Source organism: Microtus oregoni, unplaced genomic scaffold (genome assembly GCF_018167655.1).
Source record: "Microtus oregoni isolate MIOR12 unplaced genomic scaffold, Mior012 000004F_ref0000308, whole genome shotgun sequence".
Lineage (NCBI taxonomy): Eukaryota > Metazoa > Chordata > Mammalia > Rodentia > Cricetidae > Microtus > Microtus oregoni.
The window spans coordinates 31682160-31704672 of record NW_024543063.1 but is presented as its reverse complement, the minus strand read 5'-3'; the positions used below and the strand labels follow the sequence as shown (position 1 = coordinate 31704672).

The window sequence follows — 22513 nt, the reverse complement described above, 5'->3', positions numbered from 1 at the left end:
AGGCAGGCCTGTTCAACAAACTGTGAGATCCACCAACCTATGGTGCTCTGGTGATTAGTATGACCTGGAGTCTCATATTAAGAGGCCATAGGCAGAGGGAGTGAGGTGCAGAGGCTCAAACAGGTCTAGGTTTAGAAGCTAGATACTTTTTTTTAAATATTTATTTATTTATTATGTATACAATATTCTGTCTGTGTGTATGTCTGCAGGCCAGAAGAGGGCACCAGACCTCATTACAGATGGTTGTGAGCCACCATGTGGTTGCTGGGAATTAAACTCAGAACCTTTGGAAGAGCGGGCAATGCTCTTAACCACTGAGCCATCTCTCCAGCTCCTAGAAGCTAGATACTGAGGATAAGTTCCAGTTGTTGCTGGGGACACATGGAGACTATCCAAAGCATGGTGAGTAGGAATGGAGGTCCCGTCTGGATGCCTGGGGGTTGCTGCCAGTTCTGCCATTGTAGCTGGCAGGCTGGACAGGTGACTTCTCTGGGCCTCACTTTCCTAATCTGTGCAGTTAGAGGGGAGGGTAAAGACTGTGTCTGTCAGAGTGACAGCCATAGGGACATTTGCATTGCAATCCCTGGACTCTGTGGCTATAGGATCCCACACAGCAATAGGCACGTGAGACAGCAGGTGGGATAGAGGAGGCTGGCCTGTACTGTCCACGCAAGCAGTATTTGTTACAGTCAGTTGTCCTGTCCACCCCTAAGTATATGGAGGCTGCCACTGCAGGGTGAACTGAGGAACCCAGAGGGACACTGTCTTCAAGATCACCAGGGAAAGAGGCCAGCTGAGGAACAGTGATCTAAGCAACAAGCACTTAGTGTGGCGACTACAAGTTCCAGACTGGATTCTTAGACAAGGGGTGGCCTACCTGGGGCCAAAGCTTGGGGGTGAGGGTGCTGCCTGGTATGAAGGTGGCCAGACTCTCCCACTTGAGGCCCACCCCTGGTCTTTGCCACAAAGACATCAGGGCTGCAGCTGTCCCTTGTGGTAAGTCACAGAACATGGGCAGTTAGTTGACTACAGAAGCCTCCTTATCACCTGGACACTGATGCCCCAGAGACCTTGCAGGAGATATAGCTTCAGTGTGCAATGCTGACTTACCTGGCCTGCAGCAATGTGCCCCGGCCACCATGCGATCGCAGGTTCCCTCATCCCACCTTCAAATGTCGTCTGCTTCCCACACAGGAAGGGACCATTGCTGCCACCTGAGGATGAGAGTCACTACCTATCAGTTTCAAGATCTCAGGGCTCAGATCATCTGGGGAATCAGGGACACACAGCACCCCTGGTGGGCAATCTTGACTTTTGAACTCCTGGTTAGGCACATTTGAGTCCTGAGGTCATCACAGGGACAAAGAACCAAGAGGAGAGGTCAGGCTGCAGACACAAGTCAGGACACCTGGGTAGCTCTGATCCAGACAGCTAAGATGCTCTGGCCAGAGCTTTCCAGAGAGAACAGAAAATTCTTGCCACCAGCCTCTACTCGCAGTCACTGCTCAGAAACGGAAAACAGCCATAGACACCCATTCCTATCACAAGCAACAGATACTGACGCTTTTGAGTTAGTCTTCTTAGATGCTAATATTCCCAGGCATCATGTACTGGGGAGGGTCCCACTTAAAATGCAGCCTGCCCCAGGTCCCCTCTGGTCTTCACAGTCAGGACCTTTGGAAGAACAGGCACTATTCTTAACAGCTGAGTCATCTCTCCAGTCCCCTATTTTTCCACTTTTTATAACAAGTTGGAGCACAGATTTGACAGACTCCAGGGATTTGTCATCTTCTTTATGGCCACCATCATTAGGTTCAGGATGGCTCTTGCCCTCTAATCTACCAAACATGAGAGCAGCTACCAAGGTCTTAAGGTCACAGTTAGAAATGACCTCCAGGTCAGCCTGGCTAAGCTCGGTGGTCTTTTCTATTGTCAAACCAGCTTTTCCTTAGTTTACGAGGCTATACTGGGTTTCTTTACCTGAAACTGGGAAGCTTCCAGGACCCTGGGTGGTAGGACTCACTGAGCCACCTGGAGGTAGCGGAGCCCAAATTGCCTAAGGGCAATACAGGATGAGGAGATTATTGTGCCCTCAGCTGTGATAGGTACCTCATGTTAATAGTTGAGCCCTTGCAGCACCGTGGGTGACTGTTCCAGGTTCACCAATTGGACAGCTCCCAAGACAGGATGTTTTTCCTGCCACCTCTGTAGTAGTCAAACAAGCTCTACCCTAGCACCACCAGGTATTCTGCCAAAGCCCTGGCTGCCAAAGTCTCCTTAGCCTGAGGCTTCTGGAAACTGGCTTCTTGCAGGTAAGGACCATCCCGAGACAGCATATCCTCCCCATGACACTTGCCTGTTCCCCTCTCTCAGGATTCAAATTCATGTGAACCCAGGCCAGGCCTGAGTCAGCAGGGTCAAGACTTTGCTGCTAAGTAGAGTTTCAGTCTGTGACCGCCTTCTTGTCACCAACCTAGGGCCAGAGGACAGGAAACAGAACTTGCCTTCTTTGGGAGCAGAAATGAGGGCTGCACCATTATCGGATGTGAAGAAGACAAAAGTGTTCTTACTGATGCCCAAGTTCTGCAAAAGGCTCAGAATTTTTCCAACACTGTCATCTATTTCCCGAACAGCATCACCATACCTGCAGGGGAGGAGGACATTCTATGGGGCAGCTGAGGGCATTAGTGTGACCTGAACATTAATCTTATCACTTTGGAGATGACCAGCGGGGCAGCTAGCTGCCTCTCAAAGGGGCATTTTCAAATGGTTCACTGCAAACAAAGCCGACATAACCCCTACAGCTTTCCTCTCATCACTGATCCTAGGTTGGAGGAAGTCATATCTTTCTTTTACGGTGCTGGGGAATGAACCCCCTGGGTTCAATGGCCTCATGTATGCTAAGCAATCTTCACAACTAGAAAACATCCCAGCTGCTTTGGAGTTCCCATAATGCTCCAGAGCACCCACCCACTGAGACTGAGCAAACTAAAGGCCCCAGTGGGGCTTACACTTACCGCCCTCGGTGGCTGGTACCCAAGAAAGGTCTTGAGGCATAAACTGGTGCATGTGTGGCGTCGATGGCCCAGTAGAGGAAGAAGGGGCTTTGCCTTGCATGCTGAGTCCTGATGAAGTCTAGAGCTTCCTGTGGGAATAGCCTCCATTCTCCTCTGCTTCAGGTCAGTTCATCCCTCTGCTTCCCCAGCATCCTCCTGCCTCCTTGCCTTGACCAGCCTACTAGGTCTTACCTGTAAGTAGATTTGGGTGAGGTTAGCTTCCCCGGTCTTCAGGTTAATTGGGAATTCTTCATAAAATCTGAAAGCAAAAATCAGAATTTAGTCAGAAAAGCCCCTTCCTTAATTTCAGTAGGGAATGTTCCATGTGAAGCTCACACAGCTCTTAGGTGAAGATCCTGTCTGAGGTGACAAGGCTCTGATGGCCCCAGCATGTAAGATGAGTGTAGAGCAGGTGTGTGTGTGTGTGTGTGTGTGTGTGTGTGTGCGCGCGCGCGCGCGCACTGTAGAGATGAGACAAGGTCTGAAGGTGCAGCTAAGGACACAGGCTTTAAAAATAAATGCATATGTATATATGTGTATAGGGACACATGTAATGCAGGTGTACATGCAGTGGTGCACACATATGTAGAGGACGGAGGACAATCTCCTTGAGATGGGTCTCTCTCTTTCTGTCTTACTGATTTTTTTTTTTTTTTGAGATAGGGTATTACTGTGTAACCCAGGCTAGGCTGTGTAGACCAGGCCAGGCTGGCCTCACACTCTCAGAGATCTGCCTCCTTTTGTGTCCCAAGTGCTAGTATTAGAGGGGTGCACCAACATGCTGGGCCAGAGTCTCTTATTGGTTTTGAACTCATAATTAGGCTGATGGGCTAGTGAGCCCCAGGGATCCTCCTGTCTCAGCCTCCCCAGCACTGGGGTTACAATGGCATGCTATTCTTCCCAGCTTTTTACACTAGCACTGAGGACTGGACTAAGGTCCTCAGGTTTGTGAAGCCAACACTTTATTGACCGCAGGGATGACTGTCACTGCAGATATAAGGCACTCCTTTCCCAAAAGGGCAGTGTTTGGCTCAACCTTTAGATGCTGATACAAGAACTTCCACCAAGGAACAAAGGAGGAAGGAAAAGAAAATTTAAGCAATCAAAATTCAAGAAAGATGAGTCAGGTCCTTGACACCAAAGCTACAAGTTGGAGGTACCCAACAATCGGTCACCCAGGTGGTCTCCCCTCCAGAGTAGAGATCTCTTTCTATGGTAACAATGGGCAGTCCCCGGAGTGACTCTCACATCAACTTAGCCCCACATTCTCCTCTCTTGTGTGCAGCTATTAGGCCAACTTAGTGCCTGAAGATGATGGTTACCCCACCAAGAGGGTACATGGGTCCTAGAGCCTCCAAAACACAAGCTAAGAGCACACCTTGGATGCAGGAGGACTTTTGAGCACATATCTGAAAGGAATCTATAACTCTGGAAAGGTTAGAAACAGCCTCAGGTGAGACTCGGGAGGTCCTGGGAAAAACTGCCTAAGAAGCAGAGATCTCACTGTCAACTCATAGGGTACCAGATGCTGGCAGGTGGTTCAGGAGGGAGGGAAGGCTCTGTCTGTTACCTGCTAGGGTACCAGATGCTGGCGGGTGGTTCAGGAGGGAGGGAAGGGCTCTGTCTGTTACCTGCTAGGGTACCAGATGCTGGCGGGTGGTTCAGGAGGGAGGGAAGGGCTCTGTCTATTACCTGCTAGGGTACCAGATGCTGGCGGGTGGTTCAGGAGGGAGGGAAGGGCTCTGTCTGTTACCTGCTAGGGTACCAGATGCTGGCGGGTGGTTCAGGAGGGAGGGAAGGGCTCTGTCTGTTACCTGCTAGGATACCAGATGCTGGCGGGTGGTTCAGGAGGGAGGGAAGGGCTCTGTCTATTACCTGCTAGGATACCAGATGCTGGCGGGTGGTTCAGGAGGGAGGGAAGGGCTCTGTCTGTTACCTGCCGACCATCTCCCAGTCCCTGTACACGGGGATGTTGGGCTTGACCTTGTTGTCGTAAGGTCCAAAGTGACAGTTGGGGGATCCAAACCACTCATCAAATCCATGTTTCAGGGGGTGGAACTGGGGTCTGTGACCTAGATGCCTAGAAACAGGAACCAAGACACATCAGAGACCCCCCCCCAACTGGGGACATTCCAGTGTTTTGATCAACAACAATCAGTCACCATCACAATTGCAAACCATATAAACAGGCTGTAGTACCCCACCATGTACACACCAAGATACAAAATATCAAGACCTCACTTCAAGGAGGAGCATAGGAACCATCTGCCCTCCCAGACAATGCTAGTGTCCAGAACTCTAGGCATATCCAAAGGCATCCAAGCATAACTGGGGGTATTTCAGTAGAGCAGAATGTCCTGACCAAGCCAAGGGCTTCCAGGCACAGCCGAGAGTGTCCCAGCACAGACAATGGCATCTGGGCACAATGAGACACAAAAGAGGGTTTAGGGGTCCCCTCAGTATCTGAAGGATAGTACATGGAGAGAAATCTCCCAGATGCCTTGAAAGCAGCTGGATGCAAGCGCCCACTTCAACTATCTCTAGGCTCTAGCAGCTTCCCTTGCCTTTCTTTACCCTCAGGGACACTCCAAGGACTGTGTTGTCCCTTGGGTTTCTAGTCAGGCAGGTCATGGCTCCATCTGTTAACACAAAAGCCAGAGTATTACCCCAGCTAAGGGAAATCACCAGGAAGGTGGCTGGGTGGGAAGACGATGCAGTGCTTAGGACTGTCCCCTCATCCTCACAGGCCAGGGCATGAGCAAAAAAGAATATGGCAGTATGCCTACTCTGGTATAGTGCAAGCTATGCGGAGATCCAGAGAAGGGTCCACAGAGGAAAGCTTCACAGGGTAAAGGGCCTTAGGAAAAGCTGCGGGATCCCCCAACCCCATGCCAGGTATTACCCCATGCTCTGTGTACACTGTAAAGATTTGTCACTCGTATTGGTTTAATAAAATGCTGATTTGTCAGTAGCCAGGCAGGAAGTACAGGCAGGGAAACCAGAATAGGAGAATTCTAGGAAGAGGAAAGGAGAGACACAGTCACCAGTCAGATGGAGAGAAAGCAAGAGGAGAATGCCTCACTAATAAAAGGGTACCAAGCCACGTGGCTGACAAAGATAAGAATTATGGTTTAATTTAAGTTTTAAGAGCTAGTTAATAATAGGTCTGAGCTAATAGGCAAAACGGTTTATAATTAATATAAGCCTCTATGTGTTTATATGGGACTGAATAGGTATGGGACCAGGTGGGAAGAAACTTCTGTCTACATCCATCCTGCCTCCTTTTCTTTCAGGGTCACTTAATTGTATTTTCTCCATCTACTAGTAACCACAGGAAGGCTGCTGAGAAGTGCCACTATCCCAGCTCCAACTCCAAGCATCAGTGGGTCAGCAGTCCTGAGGTTTCCCTGCAGGAAAGCCTGTCTTCCCTGGGGACTCCAGCTCCTACCTGCTCTTTAGAGCACATGCTAGTCTACCAGACTCCAAAACATGCTATGTGTGCCATTATCATCCAGCCTGGGACACAGATCTGTTTATGTGTGTTGTACACGCACACCTGCAGAAAGCCTTTTTCAGGTACAGCTTTCAATATAGCATCCCTGAGGGGAGTGTCCTTTTCCCAGCTGTACTTGGGATAGGCTATCTTCAGGGGGTTCCACCTCGACCTTTCCTCCGTGTACAGAGTATGCAGATCCAAGGTTACCATTCCGTGGGTAGGGTGAAAGGGCAGCAGAGAAGTCTTGGGGGATAGCTAGCTGGTCATCAACTCTTCTACCTTCAGAGAAGAACGCCTGTCTAGAACTCAGTTTCCACACCTGAGGGGAGACTGGCACAGCATGGTTGGCTCTGCAGTGCTTGGTCTGCCTAATGGCTGCACACAGTGAACCGTTAGAACTATTCTCTGACCTTCACATACTCAGTCTATGATCACCCCTTTGAGGACCAGTGCACCACTATGGTGAAATGACATATCAGATTAAGTCAGCCTGCATTACATCCTCTGTGTTGCTGTGCTCTCAGGCCCACTACAAAGTATTTGACCTTTCCGATTACTGCAGAGCAGATGGGAGGACCCTTGTGTCTATGTCTCTGTGTAGGAGAAGCACGACCAGTCCCTGCTTGGACACAGTTATAATCCTAACAGTGGCTGGTACTGACCAGCAGGCGAGCAGGACTGGAGAGTGGGCTGGTGGTCTCCTGCGATTTGAGTTCCAGTCGCATTCACCCGCAATTGGCTGCTGACAGACTATGTAGTCTACTTGCAGGAGTCTAAACTCTGTGTCCATGCAGGACTTGGTGAGGGAAATGAAATCTAGACCTGCAGTGTCAAGGTCTATATAAAGGACACAGGGCAGTACTGGCTATAGCTCATAGCCCTGGACTAAATCCTGCTCATCGAAGAGATCTGCCTCAGCTGTTCCTCTTGGTCACCTCTTTCCTATCAGAAGTCATCCAGGAAGATGAGTAGCTCTGTGGAAACTTGCTTCCTGCTCAGCTTTGGCCCCCTCAGTCCCCGACAGTTGGAAACTGTGGACCTGGCAGAACTGTCAGGTGAGACACAGGCATCTCTGGTTACTGTGGGACCTCCAGCTCTTTGCCTGCCTCTACCATGGTTTCATGGACTTCCTTGCCACCTGCTTAGTATTGTGCAGATGAGTAGGGACCTGATGCCTGTCAGCTCTTCTCTGCCACCATCCCCTTGTTATGGCTAGGTTTCATTTTTTTGCTTGAAAGATGACAAATGTTTCTTAGGCTCTGGGTTGCCTGGATTTCCTAGTATCAGGTTTTCCACCACTGTGACTCATAACAGAGTCAGCAAAACCATTCCCAAGGGGAGCCATGAGTAGGGCCATGAGCAGTGAAGAGGCCTGCTTGGCTTCAGACTGGGGAGAGCCCTATCAGGGGGATCACGGAATGTTGTGGATAAATGAGATGAACGTCAGCTAGAAACCAGCCACCATGAAGCTACAAGAGCCATTATTGATGTGATTGTTCATCTCAGGACTCAGCCACCTGCTGCTCCTCCCCTGCTCCTACCTAGCACTGGCTTCTTTGACGGAAGCCCTCTGGCGAATGACAAACTGTCTCATCTGTAGGCAAGAATGAGGTTGGCTCATTAGTGACATTTTACTGTGACCGCAAGCATGGGTGGGGCAGAGAGGACAGAAAGTGTGGTGGGAAGGAGGGAGGATGAGGACGACTGAGTGCTTGCTCAGTGTCATGCTGAGACGCTTGGCTGGAGGCTGGTGTCTGACTTTTTAGTTTAGTTGAGCCAGGGTCTCCCTATGTAGCTTTGGCTGGCCTGCAGCTATGCAGACTAGGATGACTTCAAACTCTCTCTGCTTCCGAGTGCTGGGATTAAAGCTGTGCTCCACCACATTCATCCAGTTCCTGACTTTAAACACCATGGATGCCGGGCGATGGTGGCGCACGCCTTTAATCCCAGCACTCGGGAGGCAGAGGCAGGCGGATCTCTGTGAGTTCGAGACCAGCCTGGTCTACACAGCTAGTTCCAGGACAGGCTCCAAAGCCACAGAGAAACCCTGTCTCGAAAAACCAAAAAAAAAAAAAAAAAACACCATGTTTTTTTTTTTAATTTTACAAAAAGATATTTTTACTTTTATTGTGTTTTACCTGCATGCAAATCTGTGTATTATGTGTGTGTCTGAAACACCAAGTTTTTTTTTTTTTTTTTTTGGTTTTTCAAGACTGGGTTTTGCTATAGTTTTGGAGCCTGTTCTGGAACTAGCTCTTGTCGACCAGGCTGGCCTCAAATTTATAGAGATCTGCCTGCCTCTGCCTCCCAAATTCTGGGATTAAAGGTGTGCGCCACCACTGCTGGCTGAAACACCAAGTTCTTTTTATTTTTTTAAAAAATATTTATTTATTATGTATACAATATTCTGTCTGTGTGTATGCCTGCAGGCCAGAAGAGGGCACCAGACCCCATTACAGATGCTTGTGAGCCACCATGTGGTTGCTGGGAATTGAACTCAGGACCTTTGGAAGAGCAGGCAGTGCTCTTAACCTCTGAGCCATCTCTCCAGCCCAACACCAAGTTCTTAAAAGATGTCAGGCAGTGGTGACACATGCCTTTAATCCCAGATCGATTAAAAAAAGAAAAGTTCTCTCAAAAAGATTATAGATGGTGCACAACTATAATCTCAGCATGTGGAAGATGAGGTAATGGATCATGAAACCAAAATTAGTTTGAGCTACATAATGAGACCTTGCCCTAGAAAACAAAAAATTCCCTACAAAAACCTAAATGGACTTGGAATCCCATTTCTACTCCTTCTAAGAAGTTCTCATTTGGAAAGACCTCCCAGAGGGAGGTCGAGGACTCACCACTTGCCCACGATCTTGTTGGTATAGCCTGCCTTCTTCAGGAGCTCAGGCAGGAGGAGTTCTGAGTCAGGGATGCCACCCATGATCTCCTGAGGTGTGTAAGCTGGAAAAACAATACTGCATTAGAAGTAATCCCGTGGGGCTGGAGAGATGGCTCAGAGGTTAAGAGCATCGCCTGCTCTTCCAGAGGTCCTGAGTTCAATTCCCAGCAACCACATGGTGGCTCACAATCATCTGTAATGAGGTCTGGTGCCCTCTTCTGGCTTTCAGGCATACATGCAGACAGAATATTGTATACATAATAAATAAATATTTAAAAAAAAAAAGAAGTAATCCCGTGTCTGTAATGGATACACACACTGCCCCATCAAGGTGGACAGGCAGGACTGTGGTCAGGATAGGGACACTTCCCATGATACTCCAAGTACTTTCCAAGTTAGCATGGTGGGGATGGTGTAATGCTGCCCCTTGCTCCCACCTGTCTCACCGCTCCAGTCTGGTTTGCCATTTGACACCATGCTGTTCCCTGTAGGCTATGATCCTGGTTCTTCCCACAGTCCTTTTCTTCAAGGCCACTTGAAATCCTATCTTATCTGGGATAAGGACCTTGTCCTTAGAGAACCTATCCAAGCTCTTGAGCTTGTTTCTAGAGCATTCCCTGCTCTGACCCGAAACCTCATGGTTTTCCTAGTGGAGTAGGAGGGTACCGTGTGGTGCTTGAGGTACCTCAGCCCCAGCTTGGTTTTTACTGGGCCACTTCAGAGAAAAAATCTGTGACATGGGGTCTGTACTGTGGTACTCGGTTCTACCTTAGGCTGCCTTTATTTACTGTTCCAGACCGCAAACCTCTCACACTGAGGCCTAGGACACCAGCTTTCCCTTACCTAGACAGAGGTACCTGCAGGGTTGTGGGTGAGGGGTGGCATACCGTTTCTTGCATGCGCGTTGGATGTATAGAAGCCATTGCGGATGGGCAGCCGTCCCGTGAGCAGGGCTGCCCTGGCTACATGGAAAGATAAAAACAGACATTGTGACACAAATCTAGTAGGCCCCCCAGCCAGCTCTGCAGTGCCTCCCATGTGCACAGCCCCTGGGATGTGTCTGTCATGAGCGCGTCAGGGTGACATTGAACTGTTGTGTTTCAGTCTCCTCTAGCCTCTGGATTGAAGAAGTCAGGCAGTGGGAGATGGCCCAAAGGCCTGATGACGGATGGCAGTTTATATAGCAGGGTCTGCTACTCAGCTCTGTTTGCGTACTCAGTCTCCAGACTCTGGGACAGCCACCAGACTGTGGGCCCCTATGGCCTGCCTCCTATCGACCCCTCACCCCACCCACTGCTTTTACTTAAGGTCAGCACTTCTGTAAGCACCAATGTAATAACAGTGACATTCCTTGGGAAGAGGACATGGCCTCACTACCTCTCCACTACACCCATGTCCTGTGACCAGGAAGTACAGACAGTATTCTGAGGGCAGTGTGGCAGTTCTGGGAGACAGTGACACAGCCCTCACTCTACCTGCAGCCTTCCTGAAGCCTGAGAAAAGGCTGCTCTACCTAGATTAGGGTTAGAGGGGCAGATGTGGAAGACCTGCTGGCTAACTGGTTTCGGGGTGGAGGGCAGCAGCAACTTACATGGTGAGCACAACGGGTTGGCAGAATAGAAGTTTGGGAAAAGCATGCCCTCTATAGCCATCCGGTCCAAATTTGGGGTCTCTCTGGAAGGCTCTCCATTAACACCCAGGTCACCCCAGCCCATCTGCAGGGAAGATCAAAGATATGAGGAGTGAACCCTTCCAACAAAAGGCTCTTTTGTTCCAAGGAAGAGCCATTGAGTTTGCCCAAACCTCGGCAGCTTCTGTGAACTGCTCCAGGGCTTACTAGGAATTTGCGGGCTCTCGCCTCTACATCAGTTTGACCACCACCAGGAATATATCTGCATTTGCCTTCCTCCCCAGCTGAGATCAACCTCTGTATGCTCCTAGAGTCTTGGTATCTAAGAATACACATCTATTTTCAGCATAAAACTGTTATGCAAATTTAGATTTCAAAAGCAAGCGATGAGATTGCTCTGAAAGCTGAGCCTAGAGTTACCGCATGGCCTGGCAGCCTGGCTCAGTGTACCTTACAGAACTGGAAACTCATGCTCCAAGACTACATGAGTGTCCGTAGCAGTCTGATTCCAACCATCAAAGGCTAGGACCAGTCCAAGTGGCCACCAGATGATGGACGAACAAGCTGTAGGTTATAGTGTCTGGGTGGAATTGTATTTTTCCAAATTCATGACCATCTGGAGCTCATGAGTCTGACCTTATTACACTTCCACATTGGAATGTTATTCTAGGAAACCTGAACCCGTGTGTCTAGGCCGTGATCACTCAGATTTGGCTCAGAATAAGCGCTTACTCCCTTTGAGATGTAAACTGTGCTTTGAACCAGCTGTGGAAAGCTCTCATTGGAGGAAGGACAGGCAGTCAGCTCCCAGCTGTGGCTCACCACAGTGGAGGATGGCAAAACAGTTAGACAAGACAAAGGCGAGGACGGACAGGGTGGCAGTGGGAGAGCTAGACCGGGCAGCTTCCAGCCTCCTGCTCCCAGGGCTGGAGGTACGAGCCTGCTTCCCCCAAGGTCAGGTTGTGACAGCACAAGTGGGTGGAATCAACCAGAGGTTTAGGATCTAGAGTTCTCACTTTGGGCTGGCTGGTCTTGAAGGCACGTGTACCTCACACACACCAAGATGACAGATACACAGGGGGATAAGATAACTAATTAGATATTAGCAGGCCTAGAAGTTATTGGGGATGGATCCTTAACAATCAGCTTGCAAAACCAAAGCCTGAAGTTGTGGGAGTAATCACTGGTTTCTAGACTGTGACTAGAGTTATATTTATGACCCCGGGTAGAGTCGTGACATTTAGAGAAGTAGGCATATACAGTTTTTGTCTTTGTGATATAGTGTTGTCTTCTATAAAATTCATGTTTAAGAATTACAATCAATTACAAAAACATGACTAAAATATGTTTTAAGTAAGTTTATGATTCTTGTGTTGGGCCAAATTTATGGCTATACTTGCTACACATGACTGCAGGTTGGACATACCTAGAAGAGCTGGACGTTTCCTTCCTTCCTTCCTTCCTTCCTTCCTTCTTTCCTCCCTCTCTCCCTCTCTCCCTCCCTTCCTCTCTCCTTTCCTCCCTCCTCCTCTCCCTCCCTCCCTCCTTCCCTCCTTTCCTTCCTTTCTTTTCTTTTGAGACAGGGTTTCTCTGTGTAGCCCTGGCTGTTCAGGTACTCACTCTGTTCTCTTAACCTCTGAGCCATCTCTCCAGCCCCTCAGGTACTCTCACTCTGTAGACCAGCCTGGCCTCGAACTCAGAGATCTGCCTGTCTCTGTCTTCTGAGTGCTGGGACTAAAGGTGTGTGCCTCCACTGATGGCAAGGACCAAAGCTTATTTGAACTTGAGTTGTATTTGTCCTTCTCTGTTCCACTCAGCTCCCCATGTTAGAGAAGGTTATGTGGAAAGCCATCCCAGGCACTAGGCCAATGAGCCTGCCCATACTTCCAGCCCATACTTGCCTCCCATGACCATGAGTAGTGTGCTCTGCAATGGTCCTTTCTGGTCATTGTCCAGTCTCATCTTTTGAGTATGCTCTGCGCTACAATGGTCCCTGTAACCATTGCCTACTCTCACCCGTGAGAGCAGCAGTTCATAGGTTTGTAATAAACTCTACCTATCTCCTACTCTATAGTCTATATGTCTCATCTGAATTCTTTCCACAGAGATCCTAAGGGCTGAGGAGTCAAGGAGAATCCAGAGTGAGATTGTGGTGAAACAGGGAGGTGGTATTTCATATGAATCCAGATACCTATACACTGCTTAGGTACAAGAAACCACTCTTCCCAGGGCGAGGATACCCAGATTCCAGTGCCCACTAAAGGCAACATCCCACAATGACCTTCCTGAGGACAGCAGTCCAGCTGCTCATGATATGACCAGAGCAGGACAGGACCATGGTCAATCAGTCCAAAGTCAGTGGCAATCCTTAAAGAATTTAAACTAGAGACAATCTTAGACAATCAGACAGTTATCAAGTCTGGAGCTTGAGCCACATCATTCTAGGTAAGCCAGACAGACATAAGCACATGTTACAGATTCAGACATGATCAGTCTGGCAAAGGCAGCTATGAAGGGCAAAGAAAGGGGTTTGCAGAGGAGAAGGGACTAGTATGGAAGCCCCTGTGCTGCTGAGGCTGTCCTTATCTGCCACCTAGGGGGCACCTCAGAGCCTTTTCCCCTTGTGGCATCCTTGCTTCTTCTGCCACAGGCACCCTGGAATAGGTCAAGTATGAACCCAGGAGGCCTTCCCACCCAGGGTGTCTTTTCCAGAGGTGGGCCCAGCTGTTGCACAGTGCAGCGTATTCTTCTCACCTTATGCTTGGAGTGGGCCAGAGTCAGCAAAAGCCACTGTCCCACTAGGACTGCTGACAACAGGGTAGATGAGCTGGGAGTCGCCTAGGGCTGTCATGAGGCTATCATGGGGCCTCCAGGGGCCAGCTAACAGACAGCGGCCTTATGAAAGCGGAAGCCTGGAACCACCTGCTTTAAGCCAGCGTGACCTAGTTGGTAAAGCCAGGGATCCCCAGTTTTGCTGAAGTTGAGTTCATTTTCATTTGTATGCATCAAAAGTCCCTACATGACAAGAGCCAAGGTTTGCAGAATGTTCTGGGCCAGCCCCAGGGTATTCAGGATGTAGGTGGTGGGGGTTCCTAAGCAACCACCTTCAGGTAAACTGATCTGGTGCTAGTCATATCCATTATTCAAACCCCCCCTCTACTCGTCTGTAGCCATCCAAAGGAAATGCACTCTCAACCTTACATGTAACTCCACGTTTGCTAGTTCCAGATTAGAAAAGTCATTAGGCCACTAGATGCAGGGGCTCATGCTTGCAATCCTAGCACCGGGGAGGCAAAGGCAGGATAATTGCCTTGAGTCTGAGGCCACCTTGGGCTACAGAGTGAGTTTCAGGCCAGCCAAAACTGTATAGCAAGAATATGTCTCAAAAAAACCAAGCAAGCAAGCAAACAAACAAAAAAATAAAAGTGAGTAGGCAGGATGAAGGCTAACAGCACATTTACCTAACTCAGTTATCCAAAGCCTATTATTTCAACACTCTTCAGTAGCCTAATGGAGGGGTAGAAGGACCTCTCGCTCCTCACAGGCTCTCATTTGGAAAGGAGAGAGCAGAAAACTGACAGACAAGTGTCTGAGCAAACCAACCAGTAAACCAACAAATCAAGCCAGTGTGATTTGGCTCTAAAAGGTCCTAATACCGAAAGCCTGCTACCAGCCACCAGAACAGGGGCCAGAGAAGCCGGGCACCCAGAGTGTGAATTAGTCATGGTCCACACAGAATGGGAAGCTGGAAAGAAACAGTCAAGGTTTCCTGCAGTGGATTCTGGGTAGTGGGATTATGGACAGGACTTTTCAGGCATATAATTTTCTTCATAATAAAGAACCACTAACCTAATGATTATCAAATGGGATGGTCACTTTCTTTTTCTACTAAGTCTCTAAAATCCAACTTATTTTACATACATGGCACCCTCTACTCTGGCTGGCACCACTTTGAGAAGTTTAGCGTGGATGAGCACAGGTCTGAAGGCTCTGTGGAGAGGGCTGAGGTAGCCATTAGCCTCTGGGGTGCCCACGACTGGTTTCAAATCAACCTGAACTGGACGTGACTCCGGTTCTAACAATAGCTGACAGGTGCCACTCTGTAGTGTGTCTGGGGTGGAGTGGGAGGCTGGTGGGCTAAGGTTCAGAGGAAGACAGGGTCCCGTCCAGTTTGGACAGTTCTATCTGACCCAGTGCTGACCTCTAGGCTTTCAAGTCAGGGAGGCAGATCAGCCCTGGGGCTGAGTTCACAGACGGCTGAAGGCTGCACACCAGGCCCCTCAGGTACGTTCTTACCTTTCCGCCCTCCCATGCTTGACTTTGGTCAGAATTCCCCAGAGGCCCAGGCTGGAGGTGGGCACGGAAGGCGGGGCACCTTATGAGGGGGAGGGGGACACCAGGCTCTTCCCCCGGGGAGATCAGGGGAGATCCTCCCTGAACACCGACCCCCACTGCGGAAACAGTAAGAGCGAGAAATGACCCCGGGGTCTGGGCCTCCCTCGGATCACCGCTGTGGCCTGTATCTCCCGTGTCCCCCCCGCCGCGCGACCCCACTCACATCGTCCATGAGCAGCAGCACGATGTTGGGGGGCTGTGGAGCACCTGCGGCCAAGAGTCCTATGGCGCTCAGAACCAGCAGCAGCTGCGGGCCTCTGGTGGCTTTGGCATATACCGCCATGGCAACCAAGCTCCTGCAGGGAGACGAGACCCAGTCCCAATTTCGCGGCGTTTCCTTTGGACCACGGGGCGGGCCTTGGGGGCTGAGTGACAGGAGAGGCGGGGCCTAGGCCGCCGGACTGACAAGAAGAGTGGGCTCGGCCAGACAGGAAAGGGCGTTTGGGTCTGGGAGGCCGCTGGGTAGGCAAAGCTGCCAGAGAAGCTGGGACCCCACCAAGTCGAAGCGTGAGAGCCGGACCTGCCAGGCTGAGTGACACGATCAGTGAGGCCTGACGGGAAAAGTGGGACGGAGCGACAGAAGCAGGGGCGCCGCCAGCGTCCTAACAGGAGAGGTGGGCCTCGAGCCTGACAGGAAAGGGTCAGCATCAAGGTCTGAGCTGAAAGGCAGGGCAAAGCCACTGTAGGGAAAGGCGGGGTCTGAGCCGCCGCGCGAGGAGGGAGGGGAAGTGGGCGGGGCCTGACCCCCTCGGGGTCACATGATGCGGCGCACGGCCTGCCAATATGGCGGTGTGCATCGCGGTGATCGCCAAGGAGGTGCGTGTGAAGCGGCGGGCAGCGGGTGGCGGGTGGCGGGCGGCGGGTGGCGGGTGGTGGGGCTCCTTCCTGCTATTCCCTCGTTTCATCTCAGCTCTAGGCTCCCAAGCCTCAGCCAAGCGCTGTGATCAGGATCCCTCCTGCACTCTCTCGCTCCCAGCTGCCCGCCCGCCTCCTGCCGCCACCTTGCAGGCCGCGGCCTCCGGGATTTGAGACCCACCGGGAAGCTTGGCGGCTCTTCCAGCCCTCCACCCTTCGTTCTATGCCTTCTTCTTTTCACGGCCTCAGCTGCCTTCCGCGTCCGGTCTTTCCGCCCCGCCTTTCGGACCGTCCCTTTTGCTGCCCCGCCGTGCTATTTAAATACAAACCAGGCGGGTCGCAAGTTCAGCCTAGAATTCATTGCTTTTCTTTGCCTTAGGTAGTTCCCTTCAAGCCACTCGCAGCCTTCTACTCCAACTGCTGTGAAGGCCTGCAAACCTCTTGATAAGTTTCTCTCTTCCCTTTGTCTTCTCTTCCCAGCTTTCATCTCCCCGCTGGCCAACATATATATTCATTTCCTCTGGAAAGCTGTTTATGAATGCTAAGACAGCACCAGAGGTCCACAAATCCTGCTGGTTCTGAGCGCCCTTCCCTGAGACCTGCCATTAGGGACTGGGCTGCTGTGACGCTGACAGTATGAAAGAGGGAGTTATGCCCCCCATAAGCCCACCAAAATCAGAACTCAATTAAAAATGCAGCTGCGGCTTTGGTAAACTCGCGATGAAGTCCGGAATCTATGCGGAGGTGCCCTGATTTGGACACTCATTCAACTACAGCAGACCAGACGATTTCTGGACATAGTGAACAATGAATGGATGCAGGACCCAGGAGTGAAGCTTTTGACTGTGGGCTTAGGATGGTCAGATGTGTATTGAGCCGAGACCTGAGGGGCTGAGCCACAGACCACTGCCTCTGTGTGGCACATTAAGAAATAGCCACCGTGCCTGGTGTTGGGATGACACTTGAGAGTGTGGTGGTGGTTGAGGCAGAGATGATTCTAGAAAGAGTATGTTGTTAGGCTGTGCTCAAGTTGGCATTCCTGGGCCATCTTATTTCTGCTCACCTTCCTGCCCCTGTGCCTCTTCTGTTGCCACTTCCTCCTCCTTTCCTCCTCCTCCTTTCTGGTACAGATGATTGAGCTGACGCTTGATGCTGCTACTCAAGCGTTCTACGACAGAGCTATGTCCCTAGTCCAATGTCTTTTCTCTTTTCAGTACTGGGAATTGAATGTAGGGCCCTGTGCATATCAGGCAAATGCTGCGCCACCCAGTTATATCTGTCGTCCCCCCTCTGCATATGACATCCAGTCCTCTTTGGTTAGGTCCCTCCCCTGAAGGCAGTGCCTGCCGCAGTGTTGACCGGCTGAGAGCCTGCCTTAGGAGTGCTTTGCCGGTGTCTTCAGAGCTGGAACTCACTCGGCGGATCTCCATCCCTTCTTGCAGAATTACCCTCTGTACATCCGCAGCACTCCCACAGAAGATGAGCTCAAGTTCCACTACATGGTGCACACGTCCCTGGATGTGGTAGATGAGAAGATCTCGGCCATGGGGAAGGCACTGGTGGACCAGAGGGAGCTGTACCTGGGCCTGCTCTACCCAACTGAGGACTTCAAGGTGTATCCGTTGGTGCTCAGCACAGCCCCTGCACTCGCAGGGCGGGATATGGGGGAAACACAAGAAAAGAGTAACTGTAAGGGGTTTCAGCTGGTCAGGCAGGCAGGTGCCCTGAAGCTAACAATGGCCTCTAGCCCTCACTTCCCCCAATTGGAAGAGTCACTGGAAAAGCAAGGCCAAGCTTCCTGGAGGATGAAAGGTGCCATAGCAGGGATCTGGGCTTCTCTATGTTCCTTAGAGGCCACCAACCTTGAATCAAGGGTCATCGTGTCACGACACTGTTGTTAGGCTCAGCACCATGCGGCTGTAAACTCTTGGCCATTCCTTTGGACAAGTTATTAAGACCACAGAATCTAAGAGCATTCCCATGGGGACTAATTGTAGCCTCTCCACACTCTGATGGCAGAAGTTTAGTTTTGCGACTAACATCCCAGGCCCTGATCAGTTCAAAAGGAGCAGAGCTGTCCCCAGTTGAGGTGCACACTTGCATAGTTGCTGTGCAGCCTCCCCAGCCTGGGCACTTCCTGTGATTTAAGGTTGTCAGTCTTCTCCGAAGTGAGGGTTCACCAGGTTCTCTGGGCTGGCAGGCCCCGGACTGCCATATGCAGTCATACAGCCCCGGTGCCAAAGCATGTTCCTTAACAGCCAGGCAGATATGGCTACGTGACCAATTCCAAGGTGAAATTTGTCATGGTGGTGGATTCCTCCAATACAGCCCTTCGAGACAACGAGATCCGCAGTGTAAGTGGTGGTGGTGTGGGGGGGGGGGGGGCAGAGTGGGTGTGTGCTGCTTCCCTTCCCTCACCGAGAATGCAAAGTCTGCAAAAGCCCTATGCATATGCTCATTGAAACTGCTTTCAGATGTTCCGGAAGCTGCATAACTCTTACACAGATGTGATGTGCAACCCCTTCTATAACCCCGGAGACCGCATCCAGTCAAGGTAGGTGGGCCCTGTGTCTCTCGGTGGGCCCTGCTTTGTGATAGCGTGCTCATAGGGAAAGTGAGGGAGCCAGAGCCATGAGTACTATCCTAAGGCCACTGTTTCAAAGCAGCCAGCCCTGGTTTCCCAATTAGTGCCAACACAGACCTTACTGTGCATAGGCAGCTCGGGCCGAGGTTCACCCGTCTGGTCTCCCAGCTGTGTCTGTGGGATCCTGAGGACCTCCAGAGGGCTCAGCAAGCTCACAGCTCATGCAGTGACCATAGCTTTTGTGGAGGCAATGTCCCCCTGATGTAGCCTCGTGTGCCTTTTATGTTGGGCTCAGGTGTCTCCCCTCCAGCTGAGTGGACCTCATGCAGGAGGCATGGGCTTCAAACATAGTTGCTGCAAACCTGTTACCAGATTCTTTTTCTGGGTCTGTTCCTAAGGAGCTCCTTGAAATTGACAAGTGGCCCAAGTTAGTCCCTTCTGGTGGCACCTTCCTTTGACTGAGATGTTGAGAGTCTTGTACCCACCTAGATCCAAGAGAGAGCACACTGGTGCCCCTATGCTGTGCAGGGCAGAGATAGCACTTCCTGCTCATGGGCTTCATTGCTTACCCCTGCTCGCACCCTGTGAACCTTACCCTGGGAGGTATGCTGAGGAAATCTGTGACATAGTCGGCCTGTGGGGGCTGTGCAGGGATTGTGGAGTCAGGAGGTGGGCGCCACTGCCCAGGATGGTGGGTATGCCCTCTGCTTCTCTGAACTCTAAAGAAGCCCCGGAATCCTGAGGACCTTGTGCGGCAGTGCCAGTCTCCACCAGCAGAGGGCAGGGTCATCGCCTGTCCTGCTCTAAATCTGGGTTCTTTTCTCAGGGCCTTTGATAACATGGTAACTTCGATGATGATCCAGGTCTGCTGAGCTGGACCTACGCCCCAGTCGCTCGGAAGAGAAGCCTGTGTTAACCCTGTCTGACGATTATTTATTCCCCTCCCTCTCCCTGACTGTAACCCGCGGGCAGAGCTGTGTGCCTTGTACCTTCCCACTAAAGTCCTCCCATGATGAGATCGGCTCTGTCCTGTATCAGCAGGGAGGGCTCAGCTGAGGACCTGAGAGCTGCTCTGAGACTGTGACCACAGCCAGGTGGCCTGAGGGAGAATCCTGAGTACAGGAGCCTCCGGACTGCCGTTGTCTGTGTAGGTGGGTGGTCCAGACGGGTGCAGGGTATGGGGAGCTCAGAGCCAGCACCAGAGCATGGAGGCAATGCAAGCTAACACCACACACATTCCCTCTTGGGCAAGGGCCCTCAGTGTTCTGGCCCCATCGTTCATTTGGCCTGGCATTTGTGCCCAACCCCGGCCTGAGGAGGTGGTAAAATCTGTAAAGCTTTATGGAACACAGCATTAAAGCAGCTGCCAAGTAAGAAACTCCGGGAGCCTTTCCTGGCCGACAGTGAGCATGGAGGTCCACAGGGACCCCAGTGCTGCTCCTAGGCCACACATCCCCAAGGACAAACCAGGCTCTCCCCATATAAAATCCTGTAGCTGTGCCACTCAACAGTGTGGCTAACGTGTGTCCTGGGAGACAGCAGAGGCCTAGACGACCTGCCCTAGGTCTGAGGCCCCTGCGGATGTTGCCGCTCCACGCTGTTTTCAGAGCCTCTGGCTTTCCGAAGTCATCAGCCAAGGACCTCCCCCTTGCCTGTAGAGTTTCTTATGCTTGGGCCCAGCAGGCTGTGACTTGTCCGTAGGAGCTGGGTGGAATAGAAGAGATGGCCCATCTCCATGTGTATTAGGGCTTTGCTCCAGTGAACACAGGGTCATTAAGAATGCAGTAACTGGGCGGTGGTGGCGCACGCCTTTAATCCCAGCACTCGGGAGGCAGAGGCAGGCGGATCTTTGTGAGTTTGAGACCAGCCTGGGCTACACAGAGAAACCCTGTCTCTAAAAACTAAATAAATAAATGAATGAACAAACAAACAAATAAATAAATATGGAGTAAGAAAAGAAGCCAGACCTTCCAACCAATCGATATAAGCGGCAGATGAAGTTCGACTGAAGTCCAGCAAGCAGCTGAATGACAGGGTCAGAGCCCACATGTGCCTGAGTTAAAGGATTTAGCTGGAGGGTGGGTTTGGCAAGAGAAGGAAAGCCCATCAGTGAGGTGGTATCTTGAGTATTTAAGGGGGGGGCACCCTACCTATTAGCTGCATTGGGGACTGCATCTTGTTCCCCAGTGCCCATCCCATCCCTCCTTAAAGACAGAACCTCAGGTTTACTGGAGAAACTTGGCTAAATGCCATTTGCTACCCTCCCCTTCACACCAGGGCAGGTGGTTAAGGTGTGTGAAGGGGGGTATTGGGAGAGACCTATAGGACAAATCCTTTAAAAGTAGTTTCTGCCAATGTTTAGAGTGCTCAAGACTTTCTGCTTTTTCCTCCCTGGAACTTGAGTGTGATAGTGGGAGCTTAGGCAACGCCCTTGGGAGCATGAAGATAATAAGATGAGGACAGAGCAGAAAGCCTGAGTCTAGGCAAATGGGCTGGCCCTGAACCGTTCATGTCTCCATATGTGAGATAATAAAATACAGCTCTCCTGTTTCAGCTGCTGCTGTTTGGGTTTTCTAACAGGTATAGTCAGATCGTGTGTAAGCGTGCTCTGTGTGTGCACTATGTATAGTCAGATCGTGTGTAAGCATGCTCTGTGTGTGCACTATGTATAGTCAGATCGTGTGTAAGCGTGCTCTGTGTGTGCACTATGTATAGTCAGATTGTGTGTAAGCGTGCTCTGTGTGTGCACTATGTGTATAGTCAGATCGTGTGTAAGCGTGCTCTGTGTGTGCACTATGTATAGTCAGACTGTGTGTAAGTGTGCTATGTGTGCGCACTATGTATAGTCAGATCGTGTGTAAGTGTGCTCTGTGTGCACTATGTGTATAGTCAGATTGTGTGTAAGCGTGCTCTGTGTGTGCACTATGTATAGTCAGACTGTGTGTAAGTGTGCTATGTGTGTGCACTATGTATAGTCAGAGCGTGTGTAAGCGTGCTCTGTGTGTGCACTATGTATAGTCAGATCGTTGTAAGCGTGCTGTGTGTGCACTATGTGTATAGTCAGATCGTGTGTAAGCGTGCTCTGTGTGTGCACTATGTATAGTCAGACTGTGTGTAAGTGTGCTATGTGTGTGCACTATGTATAGTCAGAGCGTGTGTAAGCGTGCTCTGTGTATGCACTATGTGTATAGTCAGATCGTTGTAAGCGTGCTCTGTGTGTGCACTATGTATAGTCAGATCGTGTGTAAGCGTGCTCTGTGTGTGCACTATGTATAGTCAGAGCGTGTGTAAGCGTGCTCTGTGTGTGCACTATGTATAGTCAGATCGTTGTAAGCGTGCTGTGTGTGCACTATGTGTATAGTCAGATCGTGTGTAAGCGTGCTCTGTGTGTGCACTATGTATAGTCAGATCGTGTGTAAGCGTGCTCTGTGTGTGCACTATGTATAGTCAGATCGTTGTAAGCGTGCTCTGTGTGTGCACTATGTATAGTCAGAGCGTGTGTAAGCGTGCTCTGTGTGTGCACTATGTGTATAGTCAGATTGTGTGTAAGCATGCTGTGTGTGTGCACTATGTGTATAGTCAGATCGTGTGTAAGCGTCCTCTG

The 22513-nt window shown here is 50.6% G+C and overlaps 2 protein-coding genes across 5 annotated transcripts in view; one reads left to right on the top strand and one right to left on the bottom strand.

Annotated features, from left to right (window-relative positions):
- Positions 1–16699, bottom strand: part of Galns (galactosamine (N-acetyl)-6-sulfatase) — a 32307-nt gene extending 15608 nt beyond the window's left edge. Inside the window, exons 1-10 of one of the 2 annotated variants that reach the window (XM_041649940.1) lie at positions 16507–16699; positions 15634–15766; positions 11037–11160; positions 10333–10407; positions 9405–9507; positions 4993–5136; positions 3249–3315; positions 3018–3145; positions 2505–2644; positions 1111–1214 (exon numbers count right to left, since the gene is read on the bottom strand). In XM_041649940.1, coding sequence (XP_041505874.1) covers positions 1111–1214; positions 2505–2644; positions 3018–3145; positions 3249–3315; positions 4993–5136; positions 9405–9507; positions 10333–10407; positions 11037–11160; positions 15634–15753 — 1005 coding nt within the window. In that variant the 5' untranslated portion in view covers positions 15754–15766; positions 16507–16699. Of the gene's footprint in view, positions 1–1110; positions 1215–2504; positions 2645–3017; positions 3146–3248; positions 3316–4992; positions 5137–9404; positions 9508–10332; positions 10408–11036; positions 11161–15633; positions 15767–15990; positions 16131–16506 lie in introns of those variants that run through there. The other variant, XM_041649941.1, reaches the window with a different exon arrangement.
- Trappc2l (trafficking protein particle complex subunit 2L) lies at positions 15881–21462 on the top strand. Of its 3 annotated transcripts, none has more exons than XM_041649943.1 (5): positions 15881–16084; positions 17768–17940; positions 18592–18679; positions 18800–18879; positions 19736–21462. In XM_041649943.1, the coding sequence occupies exons 2-5, from the start codon at positions 17825–17827 to the stop codon at positions 19779–19781; spliced, it is 330 nt and encodes a 109-aa protein (XP_041505877.1). In that variant the 5' UTR covers positions 15881–16084; positions 17768–17824; the 3' UTR covers positions 19782–21462. The 3 variants fall into 3 exon arrangements, with proteins under 3 accessions (XP_041505877.1, XP_041505878.1, XP_041505876.1); XM_041649944.1 differs by having other exon boundaries at positions 15881–16110; XM_041649942.1 differs by lacking the exon at positions 15881–16084 and adding an exon at positions 16184–16286.
- The last annotated feature ends 1051 nt before the right edge of the window (positions 21463–22513 follow it).

Excerpts from the sequence above, each read along its gene's own strand:
- Trappc2l (XM_041649942.1), top strand. The coding sequence starts at position 16,254 with ATGGCGGTGTGCATCGCGGTGATCGCCAAGGAG. Across the intron at positions 17,941-18,591 it reads CCAACTGAGGACTTCAAGGT|ATATGGCTACGTGACCAATT; the intron begins GTATCCGTTGGT and ends ACAGCCAGGCAG. Across the intron at positions 18,880-19,735 it reads GGAGACCGCATCCAGTCAAG|GGCCTTTGATAACATGGTAA; the intron begins GTAGGTGGGCCC and ends TTCTTTTCTCAG.